General features: G+C 32.7%; 1 protein-coding gene across 1 annotated transcript in view; it reads right to left on the minus strand.

Annotated features, from left to right (window-relative positions):
- Positions 1-13,488, minus strand: part of LOC129225220 (MAP kinase-activating death domain protein-like) — a 101,207-nt gene extending 87,719 nt beyond the window's left edge. Inside the window, 5 exon segments of the mRNA XM_054859792.1 lie at positions 247-770; positions 772-1,086; positions 4,402-4,484; positions 6,559-6,642; positions 13,359-13,488. Of these exon segments, the coding sequence (XP_054715767.1) occupies positions 247-770; positions 772-897 (650 nt within the window). The 5' untranslated portion in view covers positions 898-1,086; positions 4,402-4,484; positions 6,559-6,642; positions 13,359-13,488.
- Positions 13,489-21,683: the final 8,195 nt, after the last annotated feature.

The raw sequence follows: 21,683 nt of genomic DNA on the forward strand, positions 1-21,683 counted from the left end.
ACATGCCAGATGCCAAGAACACATTTGCAATTAACTTTGACCAAACCGGATGGCAATAAATAAAATAAAAATAAACAGAAACAGGTAAATTTGCTCAAAGGTTATCCTTATTTAGTGCTTCCTTGAGGAAACATTATGTATTCAGCAGAAGAGAGCAAGCAAATAAGATGTTTATAAATCAAACATCATTTTCAATTTTATTCCAAAATAAAAGAAAATCCAAAGCAATTTACAAACACAACTCACCTACTGCTTTGCTTCGATCCACCTACTCGTCTGGATAAGTTCCTCTCATTACAAGCATCGATGAGCTTCCTCAAAATGAAAAGACACTCTCTAAAAGTAGAAAAAAATGGATGATGGCTGATGATGCACAGAGACGTAAGTGAATGACTCTTGATGCGCTGATGACTGACCGGAGAAGGCGAGTTGGAATCGTTATCCGAATCGTCCTGACGAGTCCTGCCACCGTACTCGTGTTTAGGGTCGAGAAATCGGCCGTCGGAAGCAGAGTCCGTGTCTTTGTGTTTTACAGCCTTTTTCTTTGCCCTATCACGAGCCTTCTCCTTCTTGGAGGGCCGCCGCTCGATCGCCCTGTAGAAGTTGACGCAGATGCCATACCTCACTCGGCTGGTGTCCTTTTCGGTCAAGGCGAAGACGAACGAGTTGGATTCCCTGAGACTGACACGCTTGGGCCCTATGCACACGCAGCCCTCCGGCTGACAGAAGTACACGACATCAGGACTGAGCGGAAAGTCTTTGTGGTCTTCCCGCCGGATAGCGCCTGAGCATCTCCGGGGTCAGGACCACGTGGTTGCGGCTCGGTTGCCTCGCCCCCACGAAGACTATGTAGTCCAGCAGTCGAGGGCAGAAGTATTTCTTCAGGGCATCTGACATTTCTCTTCAGATGCGGAGCAGTGGCCGAGCTACATCGCAGAGTCAGGTGTCGAGGAAAAATAGCATTTTCTATAAAATTATCTACAAATATATATGAAGTGATTTGCTTGAAGAGATCTGGCCAATTCCTTCCTCCGACAGTGGTAGCTAGTTTTCCACTTTCCCAGCTCCATAATAACAGCATTTAAACTGTAAAGGAGAATGGGAGAAGTTACCAAGGATAGGACGCTTGGACAGAAAGAGAAATTTCATTCCCAAAAAAAGGGATGGACACAAGGTAATGTAATGTTTTGAAGGAACCATGAAATTGTACGTTTGCGACAAGGGGGAGGGAAGGGGAAACAAGAAGTGTAACATCACACAATTTGATGGATATAAGAACATCTTTTCATAACAGTACTAGCTGCATCCCCCAGCTTTGTACGGTCTACCTCGAAAATAAAAAGTTATGTGAAGTAAAGCATGCTCAACAATCAGGCTTAAACAAAACAAAAATCTGTAAAAAATTTTAATAGATTGTGGGAAAATAACCAAAAAGGAAAAATTTTTAATTCCCCGTATGCAGGAAAAGCCTTAAAACAAAAGCCAGAATTTTGGTTGTTCACATTTGAGAAAAAAAATGGCAACAGATCAGTCTTCTCAATGATTTTCTTCACCACTACAAATTTTAATAAAAGCATTGCTCAACAATGACTGTGATCAACAATGATTTCTAATTGAAGTTAGTTAAAAAGTTATAATTCATGTTCTAATTACCTTGGAACACTGGAACACATTTTATCTGATGCAAAGAAATCTAGGGTTTCAACGAATAATTTATTCTAATTTTTTTGCCCTCATATTATAGAAAAACTTCATTTTCAGGTCCTACAAATAAAATTCAAACGGTACGGTACTATTTTTGCGTTCAACCCCCTACATTTCTTCCCAGGTACCTCTCTGCCAAATTTGGTCGAGATCTGAAGTAAACAATGCATTTGTTTAGGGAACATACCAAGGTTGGCAAGTTTCTGCCGAGACGGTTAAAACCACTGGTAGAAACTGGTTAAAACCGGCATGGCAAAAATCACTTTCTGCCACATTTGCGGCAGAAACTGGCAAAAACTCACAGAATGAAAAAAAAAAAAAATATTGACATGCAATAGGAAGTGCATGGAAGAAATCATTATTAAACAGAGCATAATTTAATTATGATATTACCACAATTTCAAATCAAATGTTACATTGTTTGGACCCTGCAGTTGCTTCTTAGAAAGGTGGTTTCTAAAATCTAAACTGTTTCGCAATCTAATATGTACAAATGAGAAACTTTAGAATATTCTTGCAACAGAAGAGCTAGCAGGCAATGCATGAAGGAACAAGCAATGTTCGTGAGACTTTCATCTATTGCATTTTTTTTTAACTGGTCCACCATGTAGTACCTGGGGTAGTGGGAGAAATTCAACTGGAAAAAAAAAGTTTCGAGAAATAGGGCCAAGCTGTGACGTTAGGTACAAAATCTATGTTAATATTGGCAAGTAAAATTCTGGCACTTTCTTCTTGAAACACGTGATAATTTCGATCACAAACTATTTAGATGAAGCATATAAGTGAGCAAATTAAAATCAGAAATGCCTTTTAATTTTTTATGTCGCTCCTCTTTCCTGAGCACCTATATGATTTTTCGTCCTTTATTAGATTAATCCAAACATTACGAGCATCTGCAATTGAAAAGTTCCCTTCTCGAACTAAATCAAGGGCATTAGCATAGGATTTTATTTTTTTTAATGATGAAATGAAGTTTAATTTTTTAGTTTACTTGAAAGAATATCATTTAGCAATCACTTATGTAATTAAAGATGCTTTTAAGTTTTTGCCAGTTTCCGCCGGTTTTTACTGGTTATAACCAGTTTCTGCCACTGGCACGGCAAAAACTAGTTTCTGCCGGCAGAAAGCCAACCCTGGAACATACACACATACATACAAATCAATTGTTTTATTTACATAGATGATTAAGAAATATCATGTGACATATGACGAGGGAAGGGGGTAAAGAGAAGATGACACTAAGTGACAAAGGGGTCAAATGAGTTTTAAAAAAGTGTAACATCATTTATATACAGCCCTATACATACAAAATGCATATTGACTAGTATCTTGCAGGCACTTTTTTTGGTACAGATGTGATATACCCCCCCCCCCCCCCCCCCATTTGGCAACATCCGATTTTTTGCACAAAATTGAAATATTTTTCTTGCCAATGAGGCGATACATTTTTAAGCATGGCATCCCTGGTGAAACTAACCTGTGGTTGGCAACGCGAAGGCAAACTTGTTCGAACTTGTTTACTTGGGTTCTTTACTTGGTTTTACGCAGGAGAGATACGTGTTGTTTTGTGCAATATACCTTACAGGAATGCTTATTTTGTGTTAGTTTAGATTCAGTAGTTGTGTTTTGAAGTAAAAACATTAGAAAATGCCAGTTTCTTCAAACTTGAAGGTTAATTAAAAATTAACTCCAACGTGGTGTGTATCTGTAACGTGCCATTGTCATATGATGCATTGTTTTAGACTGAGTGTGAATATTTATACCATATAAAAGGTAAGTTCTTTATTTTAGAATTCAAAAAAAACCTCTCACTTCCAAAATTCTTTGTTTTTACAAATTCTTGTAGTTTTTAACTTTATTTTTACTGTATGTAAATTAATTTTACAGAAATAGTACGGTTATTTTGTTCTAAAAGTTAATTCTTATCGATGCCACGAATTATTTAGACATTCTATTAACCTGCCTCCTTTAGGTACTGAATTTTATGTTAACAATTGAAAGTTCTTTCGGTTGTACTCTTAAAAATGCTGAATTTTATTAATAAATCTGCACAATAATGGTGCATATTTCACACTTAAAACTGTGTCATTATTGTACACTGAACGGAAGGAGCCACCCTTGGGTGTCTCCATGAAAATATACATAACTGTGACCATACTCCGACTGTAATGTATATTAACAGTCGGAGGGATAACTGGCGAGCCAGAGGTCTCATAGTACTTTCGTAATGAGACCGAGGCAGCCCAGGTCTCATTACGAAAGTACTATGAGACCGAGCGCTCGTATCCCGGAGAAATGATGAAAAAAAAAATTAATGCATTAATTTCGACTTGTAATTAATACAATAATTTATTTCATTGTATTTTAATACGTTTACAAAAAACCCCGACATTTTTGAAGCATATATTCGTGATGTTTTTTGATGTGCTTTTATGTTGTTTTTATATATATTGTGTTCTGAAGTGCTTTGATCATGTTTTTTTATCTGATTTTTTCCTGTTGGCGCTAAAAAAGCATCGTTAAGAACGATGTATGACATATGTCGTCATACATCATTTTCTTGGTGACGCTTTCTTGGCGCCAACAGGAAAAAGTCGCCAAGGGTGGGGTATATCACATCAGTTCCCTTTTTTTTATTACTGTTATAACAAGAGACCCTTTTATGTTTCAAACAGCAAAAAAAAAACCAGTTCTTACCTTTCTAAAACATATCTGTGGTAGAAAAAAATATTTTGATGAATATCACCAAATTTTCTTCATACATAACTGGTAATGTCAACCTTAAATGATAAAAGTATAAGAAAGGTATAAATTCACAATATAATAAGTATATTACAATAAAAGATATTCAGTTTTTATGTATTCATATACTTTTTTTTAAATGCATATACAGAGATATCAAATTGCATGAATAAAATGAGTCCTAACAATTGGATTTAGATGGGGTCATCCCTTTAAATCAAAGATAATTTAGAATTGCATTTTGGGTACTCATATTTCAAAACATTTGCACTCGAATATAAACCTTTCCCCTTTGTCATTACTCGAGAGGTCAATATCTCTTTCAATAATGGCTTTTTTGAAATTCCTGGATTTCGGCCTTTATTCAATGAAAAAGATACATTTATTAAATATGTTACCATGAAAATAAAATAATTTTACCAAAATATTCTTTTTTGGCTAAGAAATCTAGAAAGGGAAAGAACAAAAAAAAAAGGGAGAGAGAAATTTTTCCCAGGATGTAATTTTTCTTTTTATGTCCTAAATTTTTTTCTGCAGGTCAGTCTTGTACTATCTGTATCATTCTATCAAAGTATTAATACCCCTTCCCCCCCCCCCCCCCACACACACAAGCAGACAATCTTCAGACCTTTTTTAAAGACTTTGTTCCAGGAAAATAATTATTATTCAAAGACTTAATTTTAGTATTTCTTACCATATTTTTACCATTATCATTTTTAATATTAATAATCAACCAACTACAAAATTAGAAATTATAAAAAAGTGAATATTTTTATAAAGAATCGATGTCTACAAGATCGTAGATTTAGATCTCCGGAATTTCATAACTCAATTTCAGGTTTTGCGAAAAATCTTATCGACACCTCTAGTGCTTCCGACTAATTATACATGATTTAACTTTTGAAGTAAAAAAATACTTCTTTCGTACAGAAAATTCTGAAGAATATAAAAAAAATCTTGACCACTGGAAAGCAAAATTGTTAATTACATGAAAATGTAGTGAAAATCTAACTAAATGAAAAAAGAAATGAAATTAAAAGTGAAGAGCAAGTAGATGGGACAAGAGTCCAGGGTAGCATTTTGATAAAAGATAAGTCAATGAGGTACAGGCGTTCCTCACAAAACTCGGTTAATTTGTTCTGTGTAGTATCAAAATTGTGTTATAAGAGACTTTTTTAAAAATAACTTTTTAATTTATTTTTTAAACTAATTAATCATGTACATTGTAAAAATCATGTATAGTGTTCTATCGAAACCGTGTTATACCAGACTTAGAAAGAATGTGAAGCAAGGGATGTGTGCTGTGTTATATCGAAACCAAGTTTCATAAAAACAAAGTGAAAACCTAAACATTAATAGAATGTATTAAACAAAAATGAAATTCCATCTTTTTTAAACATAACTTTCGTGCTGTATCAGAACTATGAAGTATTAAATTCAAGTTTCATAACGTTTAATATTGAAACTGCGTTATAATAATTACAAATTCGGTACTGTGTAATATTGAAACTGTGCAAGGGCGGATCCATAAAATGTTCAAGGAGGGGGGGGGTTGTTTTTTACTTTTGGAACTTCATTTTCTAAAATCTTTCGAAGGAGTGTACTGAACCCCATCGCTTACCCTAATGCATTTAAAAGTGTTCTACAGCTGTGTTTTTTTCGAAAAATGTCCAGGGTGATCCTTTGAACCTGTCCCTAATATCATCTAAGACCGTTTGAAATCAAGATTTTGGAACAAAAAATCATATAGAATGTTCTGGTACCTATCTCCAAAGTAATAAGAGAAGGGCTAGGATTTCGTTTTCAAGACTTCAATTCTGGAAAAATCTCGGGAAGAGCTCCCTTTCTTCTAACACCACCGAATATTATGTAAAATTGCATTTTTAGAACTTTAATATTGAAAATATACCTCAAAAAAGTTCCTGTATCTCGGCCCAAGGAGGGGGCGATCGCCCCCATCACCCCTCCCTTGTATCCATCCTTGAAAATGTGTTATAATAATCACAAATTTGGTACTACCATGTAATATTGAAACGATATTGTACAAGTAACCATGTTATACGAGGGGCACCTGTATATGGGTCACCATTTCAATTTTATCAAGCAACTTACTTTCAAATGCAACACAGTATGACACCATGGTTCCGGAGGAATGCTGAATTTAAATATCACAGAGAAGTAAATTCTTTATTTAGCCTAAAAGGAAGAAAATAAACACATTTTAATTTGGTAACAATGTGTACTAGTAAACATAATAATGAGGGTCAGGAGCTCCTAAATGTCCTCCTATAATTTCCCTAATTATTATTCACTATCTTTTGTGAATGAATAGTAGTTTTTTTTTTTTTTTTTTTTTTTTTTTTAACCATTGTTTAATTTATCCTCCTGTCTTTTCTCATCTTCACAACAAAAAAATTAAAACTTGATACAGTTTAAATTAACTTGTTGTTTAAAAACATTCAAGATTCCTGGAAATAAATACATAAATGATCTATTAAGTATTTTAAACTATATTTTCTTTTGGGGGAAAAAAAGTAAATTTTTGCTAAGAAATCTAGATAAAGACAAAAAAAAAAATCAAAAGAGTGTTAATAACACATTTTTATGCATGTCCTTTGCACCTTCCCACGATTTGAAAATACTGAAAATATCCGATATTTTGATACATATCGGATAAGCACAAACTAGTCTTTAAAATTGTAAATACATCCTCAAATCACGCTGTATATACTCATATCATTATAACAATATATAAACTTATAAATAATGAAAAGAAACCTTAATTTTATCTAATATTTCATTTTTATCAACTTTAATGAAGTTAATTTAGTTTTAGCTGCTTTATTCATTGTTCTTATGTTAGCTTATTTTACACAGTTGTATGATTCAGAAATAAAAATATGCATTAGGGCAATTCCACCGTTACGGACGTAACAATCACAGACTTTAAACACGCATAATTTCAATTTGGTTTCATAAAAAGCTACAATTTTTTTTTCTGTTGTATAGCTTGGTGTTATTAATGCTATCAAAAATTTGGGTGCAGATTGCTTTATTACAAAAAGTAACAAAAATTAAAAACTTCCTGTTACGGACGTAACTCAGAAAACAGCAAAATGTTTGTCATACATTGTCAAAACATTGTCATACAATTGCCAATATTCCTGTGAATTATTCATAGATTTCTAAAATTTTCTTTGAAATACTTGTTCTAGAGATTTCAAGCTTTCTAAAACCATAAAGTTTTCATGGATATTATTCGTAAAATTTATGATAGAAATTCATATATTTGTTACGGACGTAACATAAAAGTGTTACGGACGTAACAAGTCTGATATGCTAATTGCACAAAGCAAATAAAAGCTTAAGTATACTGAAAAATTTTTTAAGAGAGTGCAATGGTCTAGATTAACACATTATTTTAACCCTTTAAGTTATTCCTTAATAGTTTTTAAAGATTTGGGGAGGTAGGGAGCATATACCACCATGCATATACCACCATGTAAATAAATATAAAATATAAATTGGTGCGTCATAAAAAGTAAAATTATCCAAGGGGAAAATAAGCAAAACAAAAGTTAAATTATTCAGTTAGAAATAAAGTTTTCAAATTTTTCACATAAACGTGGAGGGAGGGGGGGGGCTTCTACAAGGGAATACTTTTACAGGTTGAGAATTTTCGATGATTTTCTCTCTCTCTCAACAAACATAATAACTCGCCCAATCCAAAAAAAAGTGGACATGAGGATGAAAATTCAAATTTCATTCAATGTGGTTGAAATTTTGCATACACACTGTTAAAAGTATACTATTTCATATTTTATTGAAAAAAAATTTCATTTATGTCATTAACATTCTTATTTTAATTACTAAAGTGGAACTATATCAGTGCAAACTAGACTGCACCAAAACTGCTTATGTTGCATGGTCTATTACAGCTGAACAAATAATTCTAGAAATCTATAAAGTTTCACACATAATCTGACATTCATTAGCAACAGTTTTTTCCTGAAGAGAAATGTCTACTAATCTTCACTACAAAAGGTAAGCATATTTAATTATTCTTAATTATTGTGTCACACCCGCAACAAAAAAATGCATTTATATTTCCACAGAAAAATTTATTTGCCTAAAAGTTTTGAAACTTTGTATTCTAAAATAGTTTACTAAAGTACTTTGAATAACAAACAGAAAAAAAATTAATTAATGTTTTAATTGGAGTTATTAAGCGTTGCGGGTGTGACATGTTCCTGTTGCGGGTGTGACATTTAGTTAAAGTCACACCCGCAACATCTTTTTAAATTAAACACAAATGTAATTCTGGAATGCATGTAGATGACAGCACTAATGTTTTAACCTTTGACCTAACCTTTGGCCTTTGACTTATTTGTCTAGACACCAGTTAATTCAAAATTAGTATCTTTAGAGCATGTGCAGTTGATTTATTTAGCTTGGTATTCTATATTATTGGTTCTCCTAAGAAACATTTTTGTATTTTTTGATTTATAATTAAAGCAACTATTCAATAAGGTAAGATTTTTTTTTTTTAAATAAAACTTTAAAAAACCAAAACAATATTTTATCTTTTTTAATATGTATAAAAATGTATAATTTTGCTTTCAGCATTTGACTTTTTCCCCCTTTACTTTTTAAAACAATAATGTAATATTAGGGACAGATTATTTTTTACTTCAAATTCAAAATAAATATAAAGAAATAATAAAAATAGTAATGAAACTTTTATTAAAATATTTATTAAAAAAAAACTTTGTATAAAATTCTGTCAGTTAAAGTTTTAAATGAATCAAAACTTAATGTTTTTAATTTCAATTGGGGTTAAAAAATTCAAAGAACTTCAAAAAAAAAAAAAAAACATGTTCAACAATATATTTTGGGACTTGTAGTGCTATATTTATTCACTTTACACATTTTTTTTTTTTTTTTTTTTTTTGCAGAAGAATGAACAGCACTGAAAGATTCCGAAATCATCGTAAAAAGATGAAAGAAAACTCGGCTAAATACTCGGAATATTTTCTAAAAGAAAGGGAAAGAAACAAAGCCAGAATAGAAATCACAAAGAAACTACTTTAAAAAATTACATCTGTGGCCATGAAAGAAAAGAAAATGTAGAGGCAAAACCAGAATGAGAGGCAGAGAAAGTGTAGGGAGAGAAAGAAATCTTCGACAAAAGGGGCCACACCATCTCCAGCTGTAGAAGCAGAGTTGATGGCAATTTTTTGAAGAGCTCAAACCTTTGGTAATGCAATCCATAGACAGGTACAATCTTCTGTTAATGTCATACAACCATAAAGACTACAACATTAAAATTGCATGGTCATACTTTGCAAGGACTCATAGATAAGGAGCTGTGGATGGTGTTGGTGCGGGTAACAAATAAAAAATGTTGTCACTTGCCGTTACAGCGTAGAGCAACAGTCGATTCTGCATCGGATTTTGCCATTTGAGCAGAAAAGGCTCTTAAAAAAATCAGAGTACTTTATTCTGCGGAGAGCGACATCACAAAAGATGTTGCAAAAATGCTTCATGCACCCTGCTGTCTTGTACAAAGCTATACCAAACTTACAATCGGTACACCATGTTGTACCGATCGATATGGGTACAATTCAAGTGGCAGGCACTAACTGCAGAAAGTGCACTGAAGATAGTTTCATTGCTGCCTCAGTCGGAAACGATCTCCCTTGGTAATATAAATGCTATTGGAGATTTTGTAGAATTAGTTTTGTTTTCTACCTCAAAAAAAAAAAAAAAAGGTCAAATCAAGCAAATAGATGGAGAAGACATACAAGTAGAATACTTGGAAAAAAAACCTTCAACATGTATACATCAGGCCCAATCAGTCAGACATATCATGGAAGAAACAGAACATTGTAATAAGAAAACTAACACCCCCTGAAATCATCGATTCTAGATTGGAAATGAGATTTATGTAAAAAAAATTTCCTTAGTTATTTGCAATTTCTCTTATTTATTACTGTGCTAATCATAAAATGTCTGATTGATAATATTTGTGTATGTTGTTATTTTATTGGCCACACAAGTCACACCCACAACGGGTTGTCACACCCGCAACGGCAACTTTGAATATTTTTTACAATGAAACTAATTGAGTGAGTATCTAAATTTTTGTATGGAATAATTAGTTAAGTATTACTGTCTAACATAAAAAAAAAAACAGTTCGATCAGTTGATATAATTCACAGAGTTTTGAATGTTTTGATCGCAAGGTGAAAATGCATGTCCTTTTTATGTCACACCCGCAACGGGTAGAAATTAATTTTTTAAAAAATAAATAAAATATCAATCAACTTGCAAATTGGCATCAATGTACCTGCAAGTGATCTTTATTGAAAAATATAAAAATTGAAACCTATACTCTAAAATATTTTTGCTGATGACTAATTTAGTTAGTGTAAATGTCACACCCGCAACTTTGGATTGGGCGTTCTGCCAAATTTCGTTTAAAGTTTAACAGTTGCCTTTGATTTCGATCGCTTTCTAATAGATTGGTACGTTTTTACCAAAGGTGGAAAAAAACGGTCGAAACTGACAGAGAAAATACATTTTGGCCAACATTTGCCTAAGTAGTCTAAATCTTGCTTCAAAACTAAATGTGCTTTGTCTGAGGATCAGATGTAGCTAGTTTAATATTTAGTACTTTTAACTCGAATCTAATTATGCTTTTTAATTAAAGTTTTAAAACCATAAAAAATTCAACGCATCAATGAAACAGTAATCTAAATATTACTTTTTTGTGAAGAGTAAATAACAACAAAAAGTAACTCAGTAACTTTGGTTTAAACTATTAAACAGGACAAATTCTTATCTCTAAGTTAGTTTTTAAATAAGAAGTAATATCAATTTGGTTATGCTTTCAGAATGATAGAAGTTTGAAGAGAAAAACTATGATTAATATCTGTAATATTAATTTTTTTTTGAAAAAAAAAAAACTTTATTAATGAAAATTACGCACAAAATGCTTTGGATTTCATCGTGTTAAATGATCAAGTAATTTTCACAAAATTCTACTTGGAGAACTATATTTTTTTTTCTTAGTGCATTGATGAAGCAAAGTTTGAGAAATTAAGGAACCCTCTGGAATATTTTTCTGCACGTTATTAAGCATTAATTGCTAACCTAGAATTATTAACACTAATTGAATTTATTGCATGATTTGGAGGACAAAAAATCTTACCTTGAGAGGAACACCTCAGAGCAACAGTAGGATATCTTAGTGATATTCCTAGGATTGAATGTCTTAATGTTGCTCTGAGGCAACGATGTGTATTTCAATAATTTTAAAAATAAAGTTAAATATCCACTAATATTTATAACATTTTTAGAATCGCAGTATCAGAAGTTTTGTTATATCATATTACATGCCATACCCTATATTTTCATTGCCCATCCTGTAAATTTTTTGTTTTTAATTGGAAATATTACATGTGTTACGGACGTAACATACTGCTTTTTGTTACGTCCGTAACAAAAAATGTTACATCTGTAACGCCATTTTTTTAAAAACGAAAGAAATTCTAATGTTTTAAAGTATGGTAAACAATTACTCTGATGAATTGCTAAAAGGACAAAAAAGGATTTCTTTTAACTTTGATTTTTTTAGAAAGAAACGACAACTTTTGCTAAATTTTTGTTACGGACGTAACATTGAACTGAAATTTTTAAAAATTTAAATTGCCTAATTTTATTTTGTAAAAAAATTAAAATAAAATGCATGTTATTATAGTATTATGTTAATAGTTTAAGCTGTACTGCAATTAAGTTTGTTTATTTTTATTTTGCTATTAGAAATAAGCGTTTGAAAAATGGGGTATTTTTTTTCTAATTGTTTTGAAGACCCGACTATCGTACTTCCAACTCGGAAAAAAATTTATTATTTAATTTTTATTAAAAAAGCAATTGCAATATTCTGAAAATACACATTTCAAGCTTTACAATGATGTATAATTATAGCAAAATAAATGCAATATGAAATTTTGACCTATTGGTTTCACTTTTCATGGAATTGCCCATTAGTTGGTGCACAGTCATAATACATTTTTTTTCTGTCCAACATTTAATAATTAATATGAATTAAATTGTTTACTTTTACTAATAATTTTATGAATGGGGCATTCCACGGTATTTTTGACATTTATGTAGAGTCCGTAACGTGACCTTTTTTGCCATAACTTTTCAATTTACTGTTTGATTAGCATATTATTTTATTTTGATCTTTTCCTACCAACACACCAGCTCAAACTAAAATAATTTGCAAATCAAACGGTAAATTAAAAAGTTATGGCAAAAAATGATCACCTTACGGACTCTACATAATGTCAAAAATACCGTGGAATGCCCCAAATATAAAATAAAAAAGGAATATTATATTACTTTGTTATATTAATGATATATTAATACATCATAAAAATATAGTACATAACTTTTTGGTTCTTTTTAATAATAATAAATGAACAATATTACTATGCTAATATAACTTTTATATTGAAAATACCGTAGTTGAAACAATAAATATAGAAAATATCATATTTTCAAAATAAATATCGGATATATATCGTGATATTTATCATGATATATATCGAGTGATATATAAGCGGCGAACCCTTCTCCTTCCTCTTCAATTATTCTTCAGATTCCAGATAGTTTTAAAATTGCGCGATGAAAAACAAAAAATACATACAGCATAAAAATTTATTTGCGGTACATAAAAAATACCGCAAATAAATTTTTCCGCAAGTATTTACACAGTACGCTTGGAAAGTTTAAACAACTTATGGCAAATACAATGTTTTATCATCATTTCAAAAGTGTTTTCTAAAGCAATATTTAAAATATAAATATAATGAATAAATATTTAATATAGATGTGTTTCATACCATACAAAAACAGAACTCCAAAGTTTCAACGTGCATTGATACGTGTGTAAAAAATGCGATAATTTGAATTTCATTTTATCAGTAATCATTTGCAGCGGCAGTTTTAATAACTAACGGATTTATTAGCCAAAATATAGTCAACGTGGACAGAATGGCCACAGTTATTAAAACATAAAAATGCAAAAAGATACTTTAAAATGATTTCACATTATCACTTTGTGTTATGCTAAAACTTACTACGTGAAAATTTTGAAGAAAAAATAGTTATGTTCAGCTTTTTTTCCTTCAATATTTACATTGTAACTATGGAATGGATGACAGAACCAGACGATAAAATTTCTACACTTCAGTTTAGTTTCACTTTTGCCAAGGAAGGGACCTGGGTGCTTATTCCAAGCTCGAAATTCACCTTGCGAGATTAGTTCTGATCGCCTCACTAGATGGCGCTATAGGAAAAAAAGCGGGTTGTCGATAGGAAATTCTCGCAAGTAGCGACGAATTCGGATGTTGCCAAACTTGGAGATGGTGCAGGGGGGCAAGGGGGGGGGGGGGGAATAAAACTGCACTGGGGGGGGGGGCAAGTGGTTTTCCGTTAAATTTTTGTGACACAAAAATGGGAGTTAGTTTTTCTGAAAGGTATTGGCAAGCAGAAAACAAATTACAATGTTACGAACCTTGAACATAGTGAAGGAGAGGGAGGGGGATTAAAACTGCGCTGGGAGGGGGGGAGCAAGTGGTTTTCCGTTAAATTTTTGTGACACAAAAATGGGAGTTAGTTTTTCTGAAAGGTATTGGCAAGCAGAAAACAAATTAGAATGTTACAAACCTTGAACATTGTGAAGGGGAGGGAAGGGGGTTAAAACCGCGCTGGGGGCAAGTGGTTTTCCGTTAAACTTTTGTGACACAAAAACGGGAGTTAGTTTTTCTGAAATGTATTGGTAAGCAGAAAACAAATTAGAATGTTAGGAACCTTGAACATAGTGAAGGGGGGGGGGGGTGAAAAAGTGGTTGTCCGTGGAATTTTTGTGATAAAAATTACGGCAGTTGGTTTTTCTGATAGGTATTCGGCACGAGGAAAACGAATTAGGATGTGGCCAACCCCAAAAATGGTGCAGGGTGGGGTGGTTATAACTGCAAACATAAAACAGGTATATATGCAAAATTTTTCGCTTTACAACAAGTTTTCAAAGCTTAAAATGCTTAATTCAACTAATAACAACATTATAATGTACAAACATCCGATTTAAATAGCAGACACGTGTTTCGGTAGACACGTGTTAAGAGCTCCTTTTTCAATGTAAAAAATGTTTAGTGAATGAAAATGCATTAGGCTAAGGTTGATAACTTCCATTGATTCCAGTAACCAAACCCATCATTTAAGAACTAAGGTACGAGTGGGGGGGGGGGAATCGGGGGGCACTCCAAATTTTCAAGATATAATGCATTTGAAATAATTAAGGGGCTAGGAATTTCCTACTCCCTCTTATTTTTTTGACCGCTCGACGGCCTGCACAAATGCGTCTAGGGGAAATTTTATGTAAAAAGCGTTTATAAATTTTATTTTTCTTTTGTACATTATCCCACTTAAAATTTAGTTTTTTTCACAAAAGTACTAGTTGTTTCTGAAAGTTGTATGAATTTCAAACTTACACAGAATATACAATCCCTTTTTTTTTGCGTTTTAGGGGGGGGGGGTGACATCACAAATTATCGCCCCGGGTGTCACCCATGCTGGGTACGCCACTGACGTAGGTTTTTTTTTTTTTTGTCTTCTTTTGATATAAAATCCTCCCTCCCCTTTTTTTTCCTAAATTCTTTATTTATTACCTACTGTCAATATTCAATTTCAATTGAATTCAATTTGTAAGAAAATTAATTTTTCTTTATTGAAATTTGATATTGATTTACTAATTACAAAACAGTACAAATACTGGTAATTTCTGGGGAATTGTTTCTAAAGTTTGATTTTCCATTTCGCCGACATCAAAATTAGCAATATTATACATGTATTCGATTATCGTGTGCGCATTTGTAAATTGGCTGCTATGTAATATGATGCATTTCAAGGAAAAGAGAATGCTTCAAAATGCTCCTTTTTTCTTTTCTTCTTCAATTTAGGATCTTTCCTTTGGGTTGAACTTTAAAGTTCTTTATCAGCTGAAGAGAAATAATGATTGAAAAATTTATTCCTTTTACGAATATTTTTCAATATACATTTACAGAAGCAGAGTATTTATTTATTTTAAACTGCTCTTGTAACCAAGATTACTGTTTTGACTTTTTAATCTTGAAAGTAAAGATGGAATTGTGTAATCATAGGTACAAGTTGCTTGTTTTGAAAAAGTAATCTAGAAAAGTACTGTTTTGAGGATATCTTTGGAAAACAATACCTAGAAAAAATGGAATTTGAAAACAGGAATATTGAAGAAGTAATACTTTTTATTTAGTATATGCTTATTAAATTATAATTTTAAAGGTGAAGAGAAAAAAAATCTGGAACATATATCTTTGAAACTGAGATTATTGTTATAATTGCAACTGGGAGCGGGGGGAGGGTTGGTTTTTACATTACTTAATCCTAATATGGAAGATTATATATTCTGTTATGTCTGCTCCCATCCCCAAAAGCTCAATTAGCACAACAAACCTTTTACATTTTGTAGGGGTGTCCTCCCCCAAAATATCCGGTAGACTCCCCGCCCCTCCAAAAGCAAGAGCCCCCCAAATAAAAAAATACCCCTCAACCCCCTTTAAAAATTTCAATGGCGCAGTCAGCGCCATGCCCTAACACCCCCCTCCCTGCATTTTAGTGTTTTTTTTTATTCAATTTGAATTAGCAGATTTTTTCATCAAGACTTTTGAATGCCTCTAAACCTTTGCACTCTGCACTTCATTAGACACGGCAACAACATATTATTCAGTCCACGATTACGAACTATTTGTATTTTTTCGTCTGCATTTATGAGGGTTAAGATTTTTTTTTTAGTATCATTATTTTTTATTTCGATTATAGTTTCTTGGGAAAAATATATTTCATATAAGACGTTCTTACTAATATAGATGGTGTTATAGGGTAAATCAACAAAATTTACGGTTAATTTTTATCATATTTATGTATTGGCTGTTTTCACCTTTTCGTTTTTTGTTTTAGACACTAATATTGAAATATGCAAAAAATATGACTTACTTTTTGCCATTCGACTAAGCTTTTTGCACCGGAGCACTCGGCCATTTTTCCTTTGTGTACTATTTTGTAAAATTCTCGGAGAATTAATTTTTAAGAACATCTGGGTTTGCTTCAAGAAAATCTAAAATTATTTCGGTGTGATTCTTTGTAACGTAAAACGTATTCTTTGAAGAGTAGCCATTAGCGTGCCAGTCATCAAAGTTCGCGCTCTTCCGTGCAAGGATTAAACAAAACAAAACTAGCTGCGCTGAAAGGACATTGGTTGGAGGAAGTCACGTGTACCTCCTGGCCGACCAAACTAATCGAAAAACTCGGTGCCTCTTCGAGAGACAGCTGCGAGCTGTTCAGAATTCAATGTTGCGAGATTTTTTCGACAACATCGATCACGTGACGGGAAATCTCGAAGTCGAAACGAGAATTGTTTGGAATGAGCGCCCTGGCTCAATCACTGATTTCGTCACGTGACCGAAAAAGGCTTACTCAGAGGAAATTTCCCGATGAAAATCGCTTTAATTTATGTCTACATAAAAGGGGCCGTGGTAGCCCGATCGGTAGAGTGTCGGATTCGGGTGCGGAGGGTTCTGAGTTCGAACCTCGATGGTCGAAGACCCACCGTCGTCATTAAAGGGGACTGGGCGACTTTAAATACGCTCGTGGTCTCAATGTCCTCCAAGCGAAACGATACCTCTGGGGGTGCTAGCACCAGGTAGCTATTAGCTCCTGGACTAGTTCTAAATTCCAATTAACTGTTCGATCCAGTGATGGTGCTGCCATCTATCGGTACATAAAATAATGGAGGCAAGGCACTTAGTATGCAGTCCTCGACATAAAAACAGTTGTAGTCAGTTGTGACTCTTCAAACATATTAACATTGATCAAAGAAGAACCAAAAGTTTATTTTCCAAGTTAAAGGTCTTTTTTTTTCTTTAAATTGAGCAAATACACAAGAAAGAGCGTAGGGAATAACAAGATTACAGTAACCAAAATTTTCAATACATTGTATCATATCCGCATGAATTTTAAAGACCCTTATTTGGTTCGAAAAATACTGTCTTGATTATCAAAGGGGGAGCTCAGATATTTTCCCCATGGTTTAGCAGGATATTTTCCCCATGGAAACCGATTTCAGTACAGATTAGAGTTATTAAAGTTTGACATTTTTAATAAATTACTCATTAATGGCTGGAGAAGAAATGTTTTTACATTTTTGCAAAGAAAAAAGTAATAAAAGCAAGGAAGTTCCAATTTCTAAGGGGGGGGGGGGGTTGAGTCCCCCCTTGCCCCCTAAATGGGCGCCCTTGTCACAGACTCATATTTAGACAAGAACAACATACTTTAAATTTTCCTATCCGGTATCTTTTAGAAACATTTATATACTTAGTAACGCAATCGCTATCACAATAAAGTATTCTAAAAAAAATGTATAATTGAATATAAAATGCGTTCTGCATCATAAATACTATAAAAATACGAACGGGCATTATGTAAATCATGCGTCACTATCTGCAACATAAAATAATCAATGAATTTTGCGAAACAGAAAGCAATATTGAAAGAAATGTCAGTTGTGAGTAAAATATTTTCTTTTTGTTTACGTTCCTTGGTGACATACGTTTCATCTCTCCCAATCAATTAAAACAAATTTTTAGCTTTATTCTTACAAATTTTCGTGAAGCTAGTCTGCATTCTATTAAAATTATTGAAATGATGACAAAATTTAGTGATTAGATTTTTTTTTTTCTTTTTTTGCAAAAAGTAAAAAAAGTATCTGAAATCTTAAGGTTCTGTATAAATTTTTCTTTCATTGCAAAAATGCAATTTGCGAGATAGAACGAGCCATTAATGGCTTGAAAAAGAAAACAAAATTTCTTACTTGTTTTCGTAAATTATATCCATTATAGATTATTGAAGTTCTAAGATTTTTTCGCCTTAAACATTCAACACGCTAAAATCCGTATAATTTGAAAACATTTTATTCTATTAAAATCTGTTCACCTGCCTGTGTGTGTGTGTGTGTGTGTGTGTGTGTGTGTGTGTGTGTCAGTCTGTTTGTCTAACTCTATCTCCTCCGGACTGTCAATGTCTACCAGATCAATATTGATTCCATTAAAGCCGGTCCTAAAAGGGCGGAGATATAAATTAAATTGATCAAAACAGTCTACAGGAGATCCATGATGTCTACAGGACATACAAGAGAAAAATCATTAAAAACAACAATTATCACCCTCCGTGGACGACATTGAGCTACCTCACAGGTGGTGAACGGGGCTAAAGAGCGAAGCGAGCTGGTGGCGGAGTCCCCTAGTTGTTATACCGTACTACCCCGCATTATCCGGCATGTCGAAAAGAAAAGCGAGGTTGACCAGCAAACCGGGAAATTCGAATTTTCCGGCATGCCGGATAGTTCGAGGTTTATTTTGCAACAAAACAAAAGTAAATTTCCCCATTCAGTTCCAATCAGAAAGCAAACCACTGTAAGGAAAAAAAAAATAAATAAATCCCGAAAGTAACCATCTTTCAAAAGAAAAGTGTATTGCATATAATATGTGCTTGTTATTTATAGTAGGTCATTATCAATGGACTTAATTATATGCAAGTAAAATAATCAATTCAGAAGCTATCATCGTCACTGCGATTTGTTCATTTTTTTTTTTAAATAAATTATTTTAGGTTCCTTTTAGAGAGATAATTTTTATTTATTGAATAGCTAATGGTAAACTTTTTAGCACTGGTTTAGGGGGCAGTAACTTACAGTTTAAATGTTTGCTTACTTAGTTTCAATTTAATTTTTACAAAATTATTCCTTATTAAACAATATGTTTCTTGTTAAAATAGCAAATGACATTGTTAGTAAATATTTTTACAAAATTAAACTGTTTATGAATACTAATAAGATATATATAGAACTTATATTCATTTTTAGGCTGAACATATATTTTTCATAGTATTTTTATTTTTTTCCTAACCTCGATTTTTCCGGCATGCCGGAAAGGATCAGGCAAGTGTTATTGAAAATCTGGTGAACCTTGAATTTTGCGGCATGCCGGATAATGCGGGGTAATACGATATAAATAGATGGACATCAAAAAATGTTCCTCCCTTTTCAGTATTAATTGTAAGAGAAACCGAAACCAGACCCATTTTTGGGTCAAAAAGAAAAACAAGTGGATTCTCAAAAAAAAAAAAAGTTTGAAACAAAGCTCTCAGGAAAGTTTTTATATTTTCGCTTTTTTTTTTTTTTTTTTTTGAAGTAATAAATGTGTTTTCAAGTTCAGAAAAATTCATATACACTAGCTAATTCCGAATCATTTGATGAGATTAGGGGTACCACTTTGGGTCATGCTCCGTAGTATTTGATGGGGGTAGCGTCTTTCTCCAAGGGCAGAGGGAGGGGCATCCTTTGATCACACAAGTTATATCTTATCAGAAACTGAAGTGCTTACAATTATCGTATGGGAGTAGTTAAAAGAATATTAAAAGCAGTCATATATTTTAACAGAAACAGCACATATTTGCATTTGCGTTCATAAAAATTACATTTTAAAGATGAAAAAAAAAAAAAAATTGATAACAAAATATACCGACAATAATAGGGCAAAGTTGCCGTCAATGAACCACATAACACTTTTGACCTTTTTTAGGAAGAAGTTCAGGTTCAAACTTTATATTGACGATAGGAATAATTAATCAGTGCATTTTTTCTTTAATAAAAATATTCGCTTTTATGTTAACCGTATTCAGCAAAGAATAAAAATTAAAAAGAAATATTTTAGCATGTGGTCCATTCATGAAAATCACTTGCTATGAATGGACCATTGAGTTTCCATCAATGGACCACATTCTCAAATAAGAAAATCCAACAGTAAAATATAAATAGTTATTACAGAAGGTACACAAACACCGTAAATAATAGTAAGTTATTCAAAAAGAGAAAATTGGATTTTATAAATTACTAGCTGTACCCGACGCACGTTGCTACGCCAACAAAAAAATACATCATTATACTGATTTTCATGTCAATCGGTTGAACGGGGCAGAAGTTGCTACTCTGCAGTGCCACCTGGTGGCGAGTGGCTTCAATGAGCATATTATGCACCTTCTCCGTGGAAAAATACATATATATAGCAATTTTCATAATAATCGGTCCAAGTATCGAGTGAAGCCGTGACTATACTCAAATTTTGTACTCACGCAGTTTGCAAGATCAATCAATCGCTAAAAATATCAAATAGAAAAAGTTTTAAATCCCTCCGTTGCATGAAAAGCCATAAAACAATAAAGAAAGAATTTATTTGTTCAAACTCAAGAAAAATGGCAACAGCTAACTTCTTACCAATGAGATCTTTCACGCGAATTAATTTCTGCAGCCGATAATTTTATTCGTATTTATCCAATGGATTGTGACTTAAATTGGAATAAAAAAGGAACTATCGATCGGATTTTTTTCGAACTGGTCTATAAACATTCCCAGTACCAAAAATAACAAACGGTGAAAGTTTCAGCCAAATCTGCTGGGTAGTTTTTGAGTTCATGGATGACATACAGACAAACATTCATTTATATATATATAGATTTTTTATCACATAAGAAACATATAACCCCTCAGGACTCTCACAACGCAGCTATTTTCACCACACCTCGCTCACCATTTGATATTTTCTCATATGTAACTTACTTTTCGTAGCTAAAATTTCATGGGGCCTCTTTTGAACAAAAGGGAATCCTGTTTCATCCAAGTTCAAAAATTTCGATCCACAAAGATTCAGTTATCCACTGGCTTTATTTCACTTATTTTGGTATTTTAATCGAACAGCAAACGTATTTGAAACTGTTTTTAAATTTACTTTAACAAATACTGAATCGACTACACAAGTTTTTAAGTTGAAAATATAATAACTGAGGCGAGTTTCCAAAAATTTATTTTAAAAATATGTTTTCATCATTATCACACTTATTCAAAGGGATTGAACAATTATTAAAGATAATAAAGCTGAAACTTTAATAATATTTGTAAGATTCCATGAATGAGACACTTTGTTAGCTGGTTCATTCATAGAAACACCTAGCGGGTCAATGATAGTAACTGTATAATTTTGAATGTTCTCATAGTTGTCACTGTTGACGATTCGTGATGAAAT

The sequence above is a fragment of the Uloborus diversus genome, chromosome 6 (assembly GCF_026930045.1).
Source record: "Uloborus diversus isolate 005 chromosome 6, Udiv.v.3.1, whole genome shotgun sequence".
NCBI lineage: Eukaryota > Metazoa > Arthropoda > Arachnida > Araneae > Uloboridae > Uloborus > Uloborus diversus.